General features: G+C 24.3%; 5 protein-coding genes across 5 annotated transcripts; 1 reads left to right on the top strand and 4 right to left on the bottom strand.

The window, feature by feature from the left end:
- Positions 1-570: 570 nt before the first annotated feature.
- LOC108546122 (ubiquitin thioesterase otubain-like) lies at positions 571-2,667 on the bottom strand. Its single transcript, XM_017898058.1, has 5 exons — positions 2,592-2,667; positions 2,473-2,525; positions 1,779-2,078; positions 1,485-1,685; positions 571-785 (listed from the first exon to the last, which is right to left on the bottom strand). Exons 1-5 carry the CDS (start codon positions 2,632-2,634, stop codon positions 588-590), a joined length of 795 nt encoding a protein of 264 aa, XP_017753547.1. The 5' UTR covers positions 2,635-2,667; the 3' UTR covers positions 571-587.
- Positions 2,668-3,461: 794 nt separating this feature from the next.
- Positions 3,462-4,175, top strand: PolE4 (DNA polymerase epsilon subunit 4). The gene is made up of 2 exons (XM_017898071.1): positions 3,462-3,692; positions 4,035-4,175. The coding sequence occupies exons 1-2, from the start codon at positions 3,462-3,464 to the stop codon at positions 4,173-4,175; spliced, it is 372 nt and encodes a 123-aa protein (XP_017753560.1).
- Positions 4,176-7,147: 2,972 nt separating this feature from the next.
- LOC108546109 (dnaJ homolog dnj-5) lies at positions 7,148-10,675 on the bottom strand. Its single transcript, XM_017898041.1, has 6 exons — positions 10,565-10,675; positions 8,654-10,185; positions 8,106-8,547; positions 7,771-7,986; positions 7,466-7,695; positions 7,148-7,382 (listed from the first exon to the last, which is right to left on the bottom strand). Exons 2-6 carry the CDS (start codon positions 10,171-10,173, stop codon positions 7,256-7,258), a joined length of 2,535 nt encoding a protein of 844 aa, XP_017753530.1. The 5' UTR covers positions 10,174-10,185; positions 10,565-10,675; the 3' UTR covers positions 7,148-7,255.
- An 833-nt stretch (positions 10,676-11,508) lies between these two features.
- On the bottom strand, positions 11,509-12,555 carry LOC108546129 (uncharacterized). Its single transcript, XM_017898070.1, has 5 exons — positions 12,474-12,555; positions 12,265-12,396; positions 12,002-12,103; positions 11,849-11,928; positions 11,509-11,643 (listed from the first exon to the last, which is right to left on the bottom strand). The coding sequence occupies exons 1-5, from the start codon at positions 12,529-12,531 to the stop codon at positions 11,509-11,511; spliced, it is 507 nt and encodes a 168-aa protein (XP_017753559.1). The 5' UTR covers positions 12,532-12,555.
- Positions 12,556-12,909: 354 nt separating this feature from the next.
- scf (Calumenin B scf) lies at positions 12,910-14,882 on the bottom strand. The gene is made up of 5 exons (XM_017898052.1): positions 14,706-14,882; positions 14,483-14,586; positions 13,603-14,170; positions 13,364-13,479; positions 12,910-13,252 (listed from the first exon to the last, which is right to left on the bottom strand). The coding sequence occupies exons 1-5, from the start codon at positions 14,716-14,718 to the stop codon at positions 13,064-13,066; spliced, it is 990 nt and encodes a 329-aa protein (XP_017753541.1). The 5' UTR covers positions 14,719-14,882; the 3' UTR covers positions 12,910-13,063.
- Between the last annotated feature and the right edge of the window lie 1,299 nt (positions 14,883-16,181).

Here is a 16,181-nt window from a genome sequence, read left to right as displayed (position 1 = left end):
TATAATTTACCTTATATTTTGTATTTCTATATTATATTATTAATGACTAATTTAAATAATTTTTGTAAACATTCAATTTATTTATTAAAGTCAAGCTAATAATTGTATATGAATATATCTTACATACAATAAAGTTTGATTACAAATGTATGATTTGAATACAAAATGTTATTTACGATATAATACTTATAATGAATTAAAAACTATAATGCACAAATTGAGGTGTTCAATATTTATTGACACAATAATTTGTAATAATAAATACAAAAAGGTATATTAAATTTTTTATTTATTTTATGTAATTAATAAATAACTAAAATTTATAAACAATTTAGTATTATTATAGATGGTAAATACCAATTTAAATGTATATTTTCTTAAAAAAACACAATTCTTTTACATAAAATTTCATAATTTTATTCAATATTCTATAACGCTTAAATTAATTACTTATAACTGTAATGTTATACTTAACCAAAAAAAATGTTATGAATTTTGATTACATACATAAGATATAATTTGCTAAATAATTAATCTTTGTCATGAAATTTTTTAAAAAGTTATGTGCGAGTTTAATGCATGATTTATCAAGGATATAGAATATCATAATGGCCAGGACGATATAATAAATGAACAGCTGGAGTAGCACCTTCAGGAAAATCATGTGCAGTTACTTCTGTTCCAGCACCTCTGTCCATATAACGAACACGTACTCCAGTTCCTAAAGCAGTACTCATAGCTATAATATGAATATGATCAGATTCTTTGTACATTGGTTCTACTTCCTATAGAAAGAAAAAGTTTTAATTAATGTCAAGTAAAATACAAGAAGTATTGAAACCTATTTTCCTTATAAGTTACCATATAAATTATTGTTACTATTTTAGTATATAAATATTTTATTATGTACATATTTCTTATCTAATGTAAATATTAATGTGGAAATGGTGAGCGTGGCGTGATTAGGGTATAAGGTCACTGCCTGTGACAATACCTTTTGTGTAGATATGATTGTAGAGTGCATGGGAAAGCTTGGGCTGTTCCTTGAAAGTAGAGCATGATAAACAGTGATTTCGAGTTTGGTTCGAGCGTTTAGAGTATTATTTGGAGTACGTGCGAGAGGACGAGTGATCGCGTGCAATGATCGCATGAACAGGAAATTTATGGTAACATTGTATGCAAGTAAAGAGTGAAATACATCTGAGTGTTTAGGATACGTGACCTACCAAGGGCAAGGCTGTGAGGGGTGCGTGAGAAACGCGTGATTGAGAAAAAGAGCATGAGTATGAAAGAAGACAGAGTGCAAAGTTTAAATAAGGGTGCAAGGGCATAAAATGGGACAGTTCTTTGAGAGATAGTCAGTGTGAAAGTCATAAGTTTAGAATAAGTTAGTTCACAATAAATCATATTTATTATTTACCACCACCATTTTGCTGCCACCCAACAATCCTACAGTAATATATAATACTATCTATAATACTCACTTGACGACAGAACTCTGAAACAGTACGTTCTCCTTCAATAAAATGTTGGTAAAAATCAGCTTCACGCCGTAATTGACCAGAAGTAATTAATCTAAGATATACAACAACATAATCAGAACAACCTTGTTCATTAAAGAGTTTATGTAGTTCAATATAACTTGACTCTGCATCTTCTCGTACTTTATCAATTACGTCCATAAACTGTAAGATAAATAAAACATTTTTGTTTTAATTTAAAATAATGAAGACATAAATTACAAATTTTTCATTGTATTATTTATAATACATATTTACCGTATCATGAAAATCTTCAACTGTAAATTGAGGAAAACCTAATGCTACCAAACCATCTTTACTCTTTAATGCAAGTTCTCGAAATTTTTCATATTCATCTTTATTTCCAATTAATTTTTCAAGATATGCATAACTAAATGCTCTAAAGAAACAATTTCCATCTGGTCTAGTCCTCCTAATGTATGAATATTTTTGACCTAATGCTTTAGCTTTTGAAAGATATATTTCATCTTCAGAGTATTCACGTTCCAAACTCTTAATGGATTCTTTTTCTCCAACTAAAGCAATAGATTCAGAAATCTGAAACACAATAATTTTATGCTTTTTTCATTTTCTTTTTTAACTATAAAATAAAGATATAAAGATCATAAATATTAAATTATATTATTCATATTTACATTATCTACAACTTATAATAAAATTTGATATATGTATACATTTATCTATTATTATACATATTTAATACATTAGTTATTACATGTGTGTATATATATGTATAATAACTTGATCTCCAACCTATAACTTAGTAAACAAAATGTTTATTAAAATTAAAACAAAAGATAAGAATAAACATTGATGGCAATTACTAAAAAAGATAAATAATGATATATAATTTTTGAATAAAAAATAATTGTTAATTAATAAAAAAATTTTTAAGAACTCAATTTACAAAGTAACAATAATGTATATTAACCTCCATTTCGATTCGCCTTTGTTGTTGAAGAATCAGCTCATCTTGGTTGACATCTGTAATAAAACAAATATGATAAGTTATATATTTATTCTTTCTAATTATAACTTATATTTAAGAACCTGTATTTTCCGTTAATTGTTCTTTGCAAGATTTCTCTTCCATATTTTAAAAAGTTCTCATCAATTTTGAAACGACTGTCAAATTATCAGTCGTAAATAAAAGCCTGATGTCCATGTGGAAATTGAAAAGACATTTACCATTGTATTAAAATGTTTTAGATTGGTAACTATATATCTCGAAATAAAATAGACATATAAATATTTAACAAAGGACATTTCTCAATAATACTTTTTATTTGTTTGTACATTATATACTTAAATTTATTGAAAAAAATTATAAAGGAAAAATTATCATTCTTTTCCCCTTAAAGTCAAACGATACAAATATTATATTTCACCACTAGAAAGACGTGACTGTTATCACTAGATTAATATAACCCGCCAAATGTTAAAGAAAGGATAATATGAAATTATATGCACGTACAAATTTATTTTTAGCCAAATTAAAAAAGAAAAATTTTAATAGACTTCTATTCAATATAATTATAATGTAAGGGAAAATTAATTAGTTGAACTTCTATACTAAATATTATTTTTAAATACTATATTTAATATTTTTTAACTTTAGTTATTTCTAATTCACTTTTTAAATATGTACATATGAATCATTATAATATTTATAATATTATGTTATAAGAATTTTAGAAATAGGAGTACTGTATTTAAACATAAAATGTGCACAACTTAAAATATATTCACTACTTTAAATTTTTAAGTATTGAAACTTAAAGATATAAATATAAATTAAGCAATTTAATATTAAATTCTGATTATTTCAAATAAAATAATTTTTACTATACATTATCAAAAAACTGAGCTGTATTGAAATTTAATTGTTAATGCATTGTTTGAATGCAAATCAATATAAACATGGCAAATTTCGATGAGGAAGGAAGTGTAAGTGATAAGGAATTAAATGAAAGTATTGTCAGTACTGGAGGAGAAGATTCTCAAGAAGTTGAAAATAATACTCGTATTGACGAAGAACAAAAAGAAAAATTAGTGAAATTACCATTAGGTAGAATAAAAACAATTATAAAGACGGATCCTGAAGTGAATATGGTTAACCAAGAAGCTGTTTTCCTAATTACAAAATCTACGGTAATTATAAAATATATCATATTTATTTACTATTTCCATACTATTATCTTTACATTAAAATAATTACAATGTTCTTAATTGATTAATCTTTAATAATTGAGTTATACAATTGTTTTTGGGTTTATGTCTAATTTATATTCTATACATAGTTGCTTTGTAAATAATAAAATGATTCTTATATAAATGTAGTATATGTAAAATATAACATAATGTAATATACTATATATTAATCTGTTATTTTATTTCAATGAAATTTAAACTTTTTAATGTTTATTAAATGAATCGAATTTCATGGTATAAATATTTCATATCTTAATGATTAAATTTTATATCTTATTACAGGAACTTTTTATTGAATCTCTTACTAAAGAATCATATAAATATACAGCACAAATGAAAAAAAAAACAATACAGAAAAGAGATATAGAAAGTGCAATTAATAATATTGATGCCCTGATATTTCTAGAAGGAATGCTTGATTAAAACTTAATATTTTGTTTTTGTGCTTATGTAATGTAATAATAATTTTATTTTTGTATGTTTTTAACAAAAGTGTATTACTATTATTTAAAAATATTATACACACATATAAACATATAAATAAAGTTTAAATTTTGTATATTTAATGCAAATAAATTAGAAAAAGATTCATTTATCATAAAATAAATCAGTAAATAATAAATGTGCAATGTACAATTTTATTATAACAAAATAAATGTATAACAATAAGTAAAATGAAAATGACAATATTTCTTAAATTCGCAAATTAAAATAAATCTTAAAAACTTAATAGTTTAATATATAATTAAATCAAATAGAAAATCTGTATTTTTAAAAGGAAGATAAGAAACTGAATGTAAATTATATGAAAGTGCTTTATTATAGATACTCAAACACAAAAACCTCAATGTTTTCAAAAAGAACAGAAAGATGATAGTTAAATACATTTTATTATATTTATGCTAAAATTTATATGCTGCATATTTAACATGTATTTATATTGTAAAACTCATTTAATACAGTCATGTAATTTCATTTGCATGTACAAAGAATTAAGTAATTTTATTATTATACAAATAAAAAATATAAATTAAACTTTGAATAACATATACATCAATATATTTTCGAATGTATTTTAACATTACTTTTTTGAATATTTCTAAATTATTTATATTATATCTTGTATAGATAAATTATGCAGAATGAAATATGTACATCTTAATTACTTTTAATTTTTAATTTAATTGTAGCATTTGTGTACAATGTAAAGAATAAACTCTTTAATTTTTCTTATTTAAGCTGTTAAAGAATATTCTTTACACAAAAAAGAGTATTTAAAAAATTTCTATTTGATACATAACTTATGAAAATCAGTCTTATTTTATACGTGCCAATTATTTAATTTTTATTCTACCAATTGCAAATATTTAGAGATCATGATATAAAATAAATAATAATACAAGAATATGTATAGTTAGAAGGTCATATAATCTTGTTAATATATAAAATAGAATTATTAAATGGAAACATTTAATTTCTTAAGTCTTATTGAAAATAGCAGTAACTATATTTGATAAAATAAAGAAAATGAATGTGATACTGAAAATTTATTTTTAAAATTGTTTTTTAATTATTTAACATTACCTTGTATAAATTTTTCTTAAATAGAATTGCACTTGTTTACAAACTATTATAAAACATGAAAAAAGTTAAATGATATTTTAAAATGTCCATTCTGATTTTTCAAAATATTTTAATCAATATAATTAAATTATTTAATCAAAACAATTATTTTTTGACAAGAAATGATATTAATAACAACATATATATATTCTTTATAGAAAATATTTACTTATATCACTACACTTATAATAAAAATTGTAATACATATGAATTTAGCTTTTAAATAAATGCATATTAAATTTTATTATAAATATTTGTATATGAGTCTTTATAAAAAAAAAAATTATATACATACAAACTTAAAAGATATAAGTTATTGGTTTGTTGAAAATTCACAGACTTAAAAAATAACAAATTTTTATTAATTATTTCAATAGAAAACAATGTAACTTACAAAATATTTCATCTGACATTTGCTAATACATATAGTTCTGATATAAAATATACTAAACAATAAATACATTTAAAAAAGAAAAATGTCAAATTAGTATTGTGTTTTCCAAATTAAAAAAATATCATCAATACCAAGAAACACAAATAAATCAATACTGAAACTATTGTTTTAATTTTTCCAGATAAAGCTGATCATCATTGAAACAATACTTTTTATTAATTTGTATTAATATTAAGAGCATCAATGTTCTGTTAATGAAATATGCAATTATACTTTTATTATTATATTCATTGATATATGTAACAAGGATAACCATAATGTTTTTATTCAGTTTGTAAATTAAATAATTTCTATCTAATTTACTGAATTTATTAATTAAAATATTTTGAAATCATCTATAATCAGAATGAAATATTAATTTACAAATCCTTTCTTTGGTTATTTTTTTATTATAGTTTTAAAATTGATAAAAGCGTTGAAAAATAATTTTGTTTCAAGATATTTCATACTATTCATACAGAAATTAACCAATTAATTCAAAGGATGATGTTAAGTTCCTAAACAGAAATTGGTATACAGAAATTTGTTGAGTTTATAATGAAAAGCTTTTTGATATTTATATTATATGCTTATATATAATAGCTTAATAACAATTAACTTGAAATAGACATTATTTAAAGCCATTTACAATAAAAAAATGTTTAATTCCTTTCATTGCTTTCAGTTCTCTTAAATACAGAAAAAAAATATTGATACAACTTACTGTAACTATACTTGGCATACTATATTAAAATGTTACTATAATATTAATATTTGAGTATTATGTTTGAATTGAATTGAAAGATTATTTATAGTTTGATAAGTATTGGAACTATTACTTTTTATACATTTTTGTTTTTCATAATTTAATCTGATAGGTATTAATAAATTCTGCATTTATAAATATAATGTGAAAATGATTTGTATATGGGGTTTTCATTTTACATGAATTAAAAATTAATTATTTTTGAAATTTTAATTCATAGTACATTTTAATATTATAGTACGTTTGTAACCTTTTGTATTTTAAAATATATTAAAGTTGCACACTTTATTAATTTAGAAAAGTACAAGTTGATTTTATGTATAAATCAATGATTAAAATGTTAAGGTTTTAAATAACTTTTCTAATGTTAAACAAATGTTTGTCGTCTAGTTATTAAATAAATTGTCTTTTGCAATGTTTTTGCATAAGTATATACATTTTTTTTCTCAAATAAACTTTCATTGCAATAAAAATAAAAAAACGTTTTTGATGACAAAGTTACATAAATACGCTTTTTAAAATTCGTCCTATTAAGAGTTCAGTATTGTGCTAGAGTTAATGAATATTATTTATATTTATATGAAGGAAAGAATATAAGAATTCGTTAGAGTACTATGTATATTACTGTATAATTATACATGACGGATGCTAAAAGATTAGGGAAGTAACTTGCCAAATTTTTTACTTCTTGCGTTTAGTTTTACGACGCTTACAGTCCCCTCCAAAAGAACTTTGATCTGGTGGACTTGAATTTCCGGTCTTGCTATGATTGTATAAATTATTTAAAAAGTCTTCAAAATCTGCTTCACTATTCAATGTGAACAATTACTTATAATGTTATATAATATAAAAAATTATTAAATATTTATGAATTTAATCAAAATTTAATACCTGGTATTTGGATCTATTTGTTGACGTCTTTTGCCACTATTGGTTGTTTGTGATGGTGGTCGCTGACCTAAGACAATTCTATACTGAACACTATGTGTATTTGCTCTTAGGTGTTTTAAATTACCAGCTTGACAAGCTGCCCAGTCAGTAACATCATATACCGCTCCTTCCATACAAGCATAATAATGCCAAAGAAAGCCCATTAAACGAGATTCTGCCCAAATATCTCCCTAAAAATTTTGAATAAAATACATTTAAGAGTATAATCTAATAAATTTGTTTTTGCATAATGTTTTGATAATTACTTCTTTCGCACTATGACGTATTTTACATTGAGCACAAAATCGCGCTGCATAGCAGGGACGTTGCGTTGGAATCCTCTTATGCCTCAAACCACAATTTGTACATCTTATTGTATTTGCTGCCTGTTCCATCTTTCTGTGAAGTTGGGAGAGTAAATCACTTAATACACCCCAAGCTGCTTCAACTTGTCTAGTTTGATCAAATGCTTGTCTACGTTCCTAAAATATTGCAAGAATAATGCCATTATAATGAAAATAAAAAAAAAATAAATTATGTACAAAAGATACACTTTTTGTTAAGATATTTTGGTTAGAATAAATATAAAAAGATGCCATACCGGTTCACCAATTATATCAAATGCATGTACAAGTATTTTGAAGGCTTCTTCTGCACCAGGCTGATTATTTTTATCTGGATGAACCAAAAAGGCTTGTCTTTTGTAATACTTCTTAATATCATCATCTGAACATGTTGGTGTGACACCAAGTATACTGTAGGGATCTTTTCCTTTACAGGCTAATAATCTTTTCATAGCCTCTTCACCAGTACTAGGTAATGCAATATTAGCTTCAAGACCACCATGTATCCAATTACTATTTTCTTCTTTTTCTTCACTTTTAGCTTTAATTTTACGCCAAAATGCAAATTTACTATTGCCAAACCAGCTATCTAATTGCTTACCAACAGCATTCAAAATACGAACTTTTGAAAATGTAATAGCCATATAAACCCATGAGTATTTTAAATACAGTATTGTATGATACCAACCACACTTTCCACTGAAAAATAAATATATGTCTAATTATTTGCATTATACAAAATATATTAATATGGTGCACCACAAAAATAAGTTAGAATACAATTTTTATATTAAGCATTACTTACAGAAGAATCATAAGATTAGCACTCATACTAACTACATCAGATATTAAGTGTAGTAACCAATGAAATATTTTTAATCCAATTTTAATCCAATGGCTAGCATATTTATTCAAGTTTTTATATAAATCTTTGACTGGTGATTCTCTATTTTCTCTTCTCCGATTTCTTTGGGCCTTCTTAATTTGTTGTGTCTTATCAGCTTGAAAACGTTTAGAATTCTTTTCTTTAGTTGTCTTTTTTTCTTCTTTATTTGCCTTGTTCATAATTTGTTGGTTTTTCTCTATTTTTTCAGAAGATATAGGTTGGCTGGAAGTATTTATTATATTTAAATTGTTATTTATTTGTATAGGACGTTTAGGTATATTTCCAGTAAGTTTAGGATTATTATTTTGAACTTTTGAATTATTAAGTGTTTCTCCTTTGTCTATTTTTTTAGGTACTTTAGAAACTCTTTTCTTTTCAAATTGATTTGATCTATCAAAACTACTTATTTCATGAGTTTCAGTTGGTGAGCCAAGATTGTCTAATGATACCCAGCGTCTTGGGAGGTTTGAATTATTTTTCTCTAATACTTTCCGTGGTATTTGCATTTTTGGAGAATTATGGTCATCACTTCCAGATGAATTTTGTCTTTTTAGTGTTGTAGATTTAGATTTATTCTTTGAATTTTTATTAGAAATCTTCTTGTTCACAGATTCTGTTTTGGGTTTTATAGATTGAACTGTTAAAGGAGATGGAGGTGTAGGAGCAGATTTTGTTAGAACATCAGAATAAGAAGGTCGCATGGGTTTTACTTCAGCTACTGCACGAGGTTTCTTATGTTGAGGATCAGTTGAATTTCTAGGTAATTCTTCAGAATCTCTAATATCTATATTTGATTGTGGTACTGGAGTTACATTTGGAGATCCACCAAAAGGACTATATGTACCAGATTGATTTGGTACCCAATTACCAACCAAATTTTCAATTAACTGTTTTCCATTAAAATTTTGTGTTGGCAATTCAGATGGTACATTCATATGTCGTTCATTAAAAAGACCATATTCTCTATCAATCATATTTTGATTTCTATAAGATGTCATATTTGAAAGCTGACACTGTTCTGCCATTATTTGTGAAGCATTTCCATAAATTACATTAATATAATTGCCTCCTCCGACATCTATAGTACCAATTAAGTCATTGTTTTCATTTATACCTAAATGATTTACCATTTGAGATGGAAAGTAGATTGAATCTGTTGAAGAATTATAGTTTGACATATCTTGCATGTAAAGAGGAGCACCCATTGGAGGCATGGATTGCATTGTAGGTGGATTAGAATGAGGAGGTTGACTAGCAATATAATGTCTTGTTTGATTTAAAGAATAATTTCCCCAATTATGAGATGTAGCTTGTTGTGGATTTACACCAAACTGAACATAATGACCATTAGAACTTTCTAAATCTGAAGTCATAGCTTCAATAATTTTATCTAAAGACATACGTTTAAAGCCAGAAGGTGACTGTTGTTGTTCTGCCATATTGTGATGTTTCTTAAAAAAACAAGAAAAAAAAACGATTATTTATAACGAATGTATTAGTAATAAAATATTTTTAATAAATTGTCTAACAAAAGATAAAATACTATAGGAAAAATTATTCTATCAGACATAAACCTGTTATTATATTAACAATAACAAATTACTTTGTGATAAATGTTAAATTTTCATTTTCATTTGAAAAAATTGGTAATTCAAAATTGTGCATGAATCCGTATATAAAAGAAATATAAGAAATTTATATAATAAAGCACAAACATCAATATAAACAAATTTAATTTAAATTGCTATTAATATATAAAATAACTTTAAATAGTTTAGTAACCTAAAACAAATGTTTCTTTATAAAATTATATTAAGATGTAATGCTTACATTTAGTTCGGCAAGTATATCACTCCTAAATATCCGTTTACATTATACTCAAAATAAATGGCTATTTAACATATTGCAAAGAAAATATTATATTTAAGTGATATATACAGTTTTTAGGTATATACCATGCGGTTAATACAAAATCAGTCACTGTATTTGTTCGTGATCTGCACTACCAGCAGATTCATAAACGGTTCACATAAATAGTTTTCTTTCTGTATACATACACCACGTATATTATATTGTTGCGAAAAGTTCCTAGATAAACGGATATGTCCAATTACTGAACCGTTATGGCTTCGATATATAGAATCTCAAAATAATTCTTATTAAGAAATTTTTAATAAAAGCTTTTTTACATTATGTATATCCCTACACTTTGCTATATATAGTTACATATTATTATTTGTTTTCTTTTAAACGTAACGATAGGGTTGCATCTTTTTACTAGAAAAACGTTCCTATTATTCCTAGTTTATTATATTTTTTGTACATAATTCTAAAACAAATATATTTTGTTAATTTCATAATTTCTTATTATAATTATTAAAATATTAATTTTAGTTTAAAATCCTTTATTTTTAATGCTTTCTCATATATTGTTTCTCATGAACTTTAATTAAAAATATTTATTTCCTTACTATTTATTATCTACATTCTTTGAAAATTTATAGTATTGTTTTTTAATCTTTAACTTATATTTGAAACTGTATATATCTTTATATTTGTTTATTTTATGGTTTTCATGTTTTGTACAGAAGTTTAAACATTTATTGATAATTTGAATTTTATTTATATATCTTTGGTTTTATTATAAATACTTGAATAAACGTATATTAAAAGTATTACAGTGTTATAAATCTTATATGTAATATAATAATATATCATGTAATATAATAACAAATTATGAAAACAAAGATATACATTACAATCATTTAGAAGCGCTATGTTAAATTTACAAATGTAAGTAATAACATTGTAATAATTAAAATAATAGAATGATTTATTTTCATTGATACATTACAAAGTTCCAGCCCTCTAGATTGGCAAGCACACGTTTCGAGTTCATAACCATCAATCTATAATGATATGATAATACTGATTTACAAAAATTAAATTTTTTTAAATAATATATGAAATCAAGTAGTAAATTAATAAAGTTTTTTGAAGTTTTACATAATTTGCGAATATTTTTTTTTATAAAAACAACAAACATACTAAATTGAATAAAAATTATTATATGTCCTTTTTAAAATATAAAATAATACACTTAAAATTACTTACTTGTTGTGTATAACATCCTGATGTAATAGGTATTATTTTATCTTCTATTACTTTTCCACAAAATGATGATGTATTAACAACTGTAATTATTTTTAATTTCATAACACTTTTTTATATTTTTTGACAGAATTTTTTACAGTATAATATACTTACTGTTATTATTATAAGTAAAAGTGTACTTTACACATACATTGCCAGATGTAACATTGCATAAATGATTTTCTTCCCGTAATTTTGTCATATTTGGTGAGTTTTCTAAAATATGAATAATAATAATTGCTTTTTAATTTCTTACTATAAATAATGTATTACAAAAATATTCTTATTTGAAATAAATATTATTAAAATTTTTGTATTGAAATTTAAATATAAATAAATAAATAACATTGTTGTTTTTTTATAAAAGTTATTTTTACCTGAACGAATTAAAGGATCAATACAGGGAACACCTTTGAATTGTGAACAATTATCTCTATCAGGTTTATTGTCAAATACAGGTGTTACCCAAGTGAATTTATAACACTGTGGTACTACATAATTTGCTTTAACTATAATATAAATAATTAATATAGTTTTATTAATTTTTTTTAAGTTTCAAAAATTATAACATTTGAAATATAACTACCTGATAACAGATACACTCCATAGATGATGAAAAATATATATAAATCAATTTTGATCATTTTGATCTATTTGATGTCTTATGATGTGCACTGTATTCTACTGATCATTTTCAACAGTTTTATGGAGCTTATCTGATAAAAGTAGTCTTTATCACAATGATGTATCATGTACAGATAATTGCATCTATTGTATAGTTTTATATTAAACTAATATATTTATTTTCATATATCAAGAATAAAAAGGTATCTGTCATTAGTATTATAATTTGTATAAAATATATACATATATATATATTCGAGTAACAAATATAGTTATAAAAGCTATATCTTATTAAGAAAAATTATATTTAAAATATCTGTAATTTATTACAATGACTAATACATATTTACACTTTTGAAAGATGCACTGATTTTTAGTTTACAATGTTATGAGGTAAGTGAAAATCAGCTTTTATAAAAGAAATGCTTAATCTACTAGTAAAGGTAAGTATCTTTCGTTTACTAAATGCTTTATAAATTTTGTTCTTGATGAATCAATCATGCCTTTTGTTCATTTATGAAAGTATTATTTAAAAATTATACACGAATTTTATTAAAATTCATCATGTCTGCCTAAGGCTTCACCAAAATCAGTTGCTTGAGACCCAACAAAAGCATCGTATTTTTCCAATATTTCATCTTTAGTAAGTTTTTGATCCGCATCTGTATCCGCTTCAAATATGAGATGTCGAGATTCTACTTCTGCTTGATCAAAATCAGCTGGAATTATCCATGTTTTGACCTATATAAAAATATTTAATTAGTTGAAATTTTTTATTTGAATGCAATTATATTTAATATTAATATAGCTATATTTTATGTAATTTATATTTCAGGCAAAGCTATGTGTCACCTCTTCAAAATTTAGGAAACTATCACCATCTTTATCACGATACGCAGAAAATTGCTCTTTTTCATTTTTCACCCACTCTGGTTCTTCTTCACCTTCTACACCATCATACAACTCACCTATAAAAAAAGTATGTTTTACTTTTCATATAAAGTATTGTTAGAACAGATTTTTTAATCAAAATTGATTTGATATAATTTTCAATTTATGTGAATTAAGTGCAGAGAAAAGAAAATATATACCAATATATTCTGAAAGAGATATTTTGCCATCCCCATCTTTATCAATATCTTCTATAGTTTCTAATACTACAATATCCTTCATATGATTTGCTTCTTCTGCATGGAGGAAAGCAGCAAATTCTTCTCTTGTAAGAGCATCATCACCATCTAAATCTGCAGCTGTCCAACGTCTACGATCTTTCTTAAGCATAGTAACATATGAGAAAGTATTATCTTTAGATTTTTCATTACTTGCTGCTTCATGTTCATCTATATCACCATAAACCATTGCTAAGTATGCTGTCCATGGAATTTTTTCTTTTTCATCGGGGTTATGAGATTTCCATTGATGTTCAACGTTATTTCGTATATAACGTCGTTGTGTATATGATATCCAATCTTTAAGTTCTTCTTTAGTAACATAACCATCTTTATCTTTATCTATTTTATCAACTATTATTCCTAATCTTCTTGTACTCTCTTCAGGGGTGAGTTGATCAAAAGTTTTTGCTTCTTCCCCTAGAAAAGCTTCATGATCATAGGCAGGATTATGTTGTGAATTAACATAATGTTCTTCATTGTTTGGTTCCTAAAATAAAGTTTACTTGGAGGTATGCAAATTAAAAAGATATAAATAAATGTATATTATTTATGTTAGAAATTTATTTTTGATACACATATTATTTATTTTACTAAATTTCATCAAATTTTATTCAAATAGGGAACATTGTGAAAAAAGAGTATACTTTTATTTATATGTAAATGCATTTCATGAGGTTATGTGTAGAAGATTTGTTTATTATTATGAAAGACATCATTTTTCAAATGATTGAAAATGAAAATCTTTTATCACACAAATGTAGTCTAAACAGTTTGATATTTTTGAAAAACAGAGACAAACCTTATTGATGATACGCGACTTATGTTCATTTTCCGGTTTTGGAATTGCTATCGCCAAAACAGAAAAACCAATCACGAGTTGGAGAAGCATGGATTTTTGCATAACTTGCGTAGATACGAGAAAAAAAAACAATATTAAAAATTGGCAAATAAACGGAAATATTAGAACTTTAAACGCTAGGAGTATTAATGACAGCTTCTTTTTCAGCTTTAGTTCAGCTTACTCGACTTCCACATCAGCAAAGCTCAACGTCTTGCTTGACGCTACATCCCCACTTCTCAACTACATATTCGTTTTAGAAACCATTCCTGATGATGATGCTGGAATGCTTTTGCTCCATATCATAAGCATCATGACCGAGTTGTACTTGTAAAATGCTGGCTAGTCAAATGCTATCAAATTAACCCGCGTGTGATTACGTATGGTCAGTCCACGTGATTATCAATTGTATGAAAGATGAAATTTTATTCAGTTGAAATTATATTTTGTATTTTATGTTTTATATTATAAAGTATATATAAAGTTACATATAATATAGTAATTATATATAATATGTAAAATTAAATCTTATATAAGCATGTATTATTTTTTAACTACAATTAATAGTTGATAACAGTTGCAGCCTAATTCTAAAGTAATTATGAAAAAGTGAATTATTATTCATTATCTAATTTTCGGTATTATCATTACATGTAAATTTGATTTAGATTACATTAATAATTGTATTATTATTCATATTCCTTTAATAAGAATAAAATAATGGAATGATCTGTTTCCATTTACTTTTAATAAGTTTAGTTTGTGTATGAAGCTATTAATACAAAAGATTAACTTTATATAATGATATAATTGTGCTTCCGTAATTATATGTATTAATTGTTTTAAATAAATAAAAAGGTATATTTATTTTTGTAATGATAATTGTTTAAATTAGTAATTGCAAGTTTAACTATTCAATTTTTAACTGCTTAGTATTTACTTAATTAATTATCACAGTTAAGTCATCCAAAGTCGATCATATGTATATCTAAAAAAAGGCAACACATCCGCTGCGTGTATCCAATGAGAACTCAGTCTAATTTTAGATCCAATGTCTGTAACGATATTTCAACTATAGGACCACTAGTGCAAGTAGCTTAAAACTTCATTTATCTAACGTGACAGAAATTGTTATCTACAGTGGTTCATGTAAATGATCATATACAAGAATCGTATTTATACAACGTTAGATTATCAGTATTTGAATAACGTTTATGTGACATGTAATTACAGATAATTAAAGAAAGTTCTTAACTCTTTGAATACAATAATTTTTTTCCGAATAAGTGAAAAATATTTATTTTATGGTAAATGTATATATAATTCATAGCATACGATTTGGTGCAATCAATACTGAAATGATGAAAAACTGTGATTAAAAATAAAAGTTCATTCCGTAAAATATTCATGGACTTCGATCCACAATACATTTTATTTTATTATTCGATAAATCAGGAAAAATTTGGTATGCTAGTATTTATGTTATAATAAATATTCTTGAACTAATTAAAAAAAATAATTATTTTATTAGATTGCTATTTCTCACATTTGAATTGAACGTAACTATATTTCATAAAAATTCTATTAAAAAATCGATTTATATTAATTGTACACAATTTTGATATGGAATAATGATTTTTACATTTATAGTATAATATAA

Source organism: Eufriesea mexicana, unplaced genomic scaffold, assembly GCF_001483705.2.
Source record: "Eufriesea mexicana isolate 0111107269 unplaced genomic scaffold, ASM148370v2 scaffold616, whole genome shotgun sequence".
NCBI classification, from domain to species: Eukaryota; Metazoa; Arthropoda; class Insecta; order Hymenoptera; family Apidae; genus Eufriesea; species Eufriesea mexicana.
This window is presented reverse-complemented; position numbering and strand designations above follow the sequence as displayed.

Coding starts and splice junctions, on each gene's coding strand:
- LOC108546122 (XM_017898058.1), bottom strand. CDS start 2,634: ATGGAAGAGAAATCTTGCAAAGAACAATTAACGGAAAATACAG. Junction 1,686..1,778: donor TTGAAGATTTTCATGATACG/GTAAATATGTAT, acceptor TTTATCTTACAG/TTTATGGACGTAATTGATAA. Junction 786..1,484: donor TTTCAGAGTTCTGTCGTCAA/GTGAGTATTATA, acceptor TTCTTTCTATAG/GAAGTAGAACCAATGTACAA.
- LOC108546129 (XM_017898070.1), bottom strand. CDS start 12,531: ATGATCAAAATTGATTTATATATATTTTTCATCATCTATGGAGTGTAT. Junction 12,104..12,264: donor TGATCCTTTAATTCGTTCAG/GTAAAAATAACT, acceptor TTCATATTTTAG/AAAACTCACCAAATATGACA. Junction 11,929..12,001: donor TTTTACTTATAATAATAACA/GTAAGTATATTA, acceptor AAATAATTACAG/TTGTTAATACATCATCATTT.
- scf (XM_017898052.1), bottom strand. Junction 14,171..14,482: donor AGTCGCGTATCATCAATAAG/GTTTGTCTCTGT, acceptor ACTTTATTTTAG/GAACCAAACAATGAAGAACA. Junction 13,480..13,602: donor ATCTCTTTCAGAATATATTG/GTATATATTTTC, acceptor CTTTTTTTATAG/GTGAGTTGTATGATGGTGTA.
- LOC108546109 (XM_017898041.1), bottom strand. CDS start 10,173: ATGGCAGAACAACAACAGTCACCTTCTGGCTTTAAACGTATGTCTTTA. Junction 7,696..7,770: donor TACGTCATAGTGCGAAAGAA/GTAATTATCAAA, acceptor CAAAATTTTTAG/GGAGATATTTGGGCAGAATC. Junction 7,383..7,465: donor CAAATAGATCCAAATACCAG/GTATTAAATTTT, acceptor CACATTGAATAG/TGAAGCAGATTTTGAAGACT.
- PolE4 (XM_017898071.1), top strand. CDS start 3,462: ATGGCAAATTTCGATGAGGAAGGAAGTGTAAGTGATAAGGAATTAAAT. Junction 3,693..4,034: donor TCCTAATTACAAAATCTACG/GTAATTATAAAA, acceptor ATCTTATTACAG/GAACTTTTTATTGAATCTCT.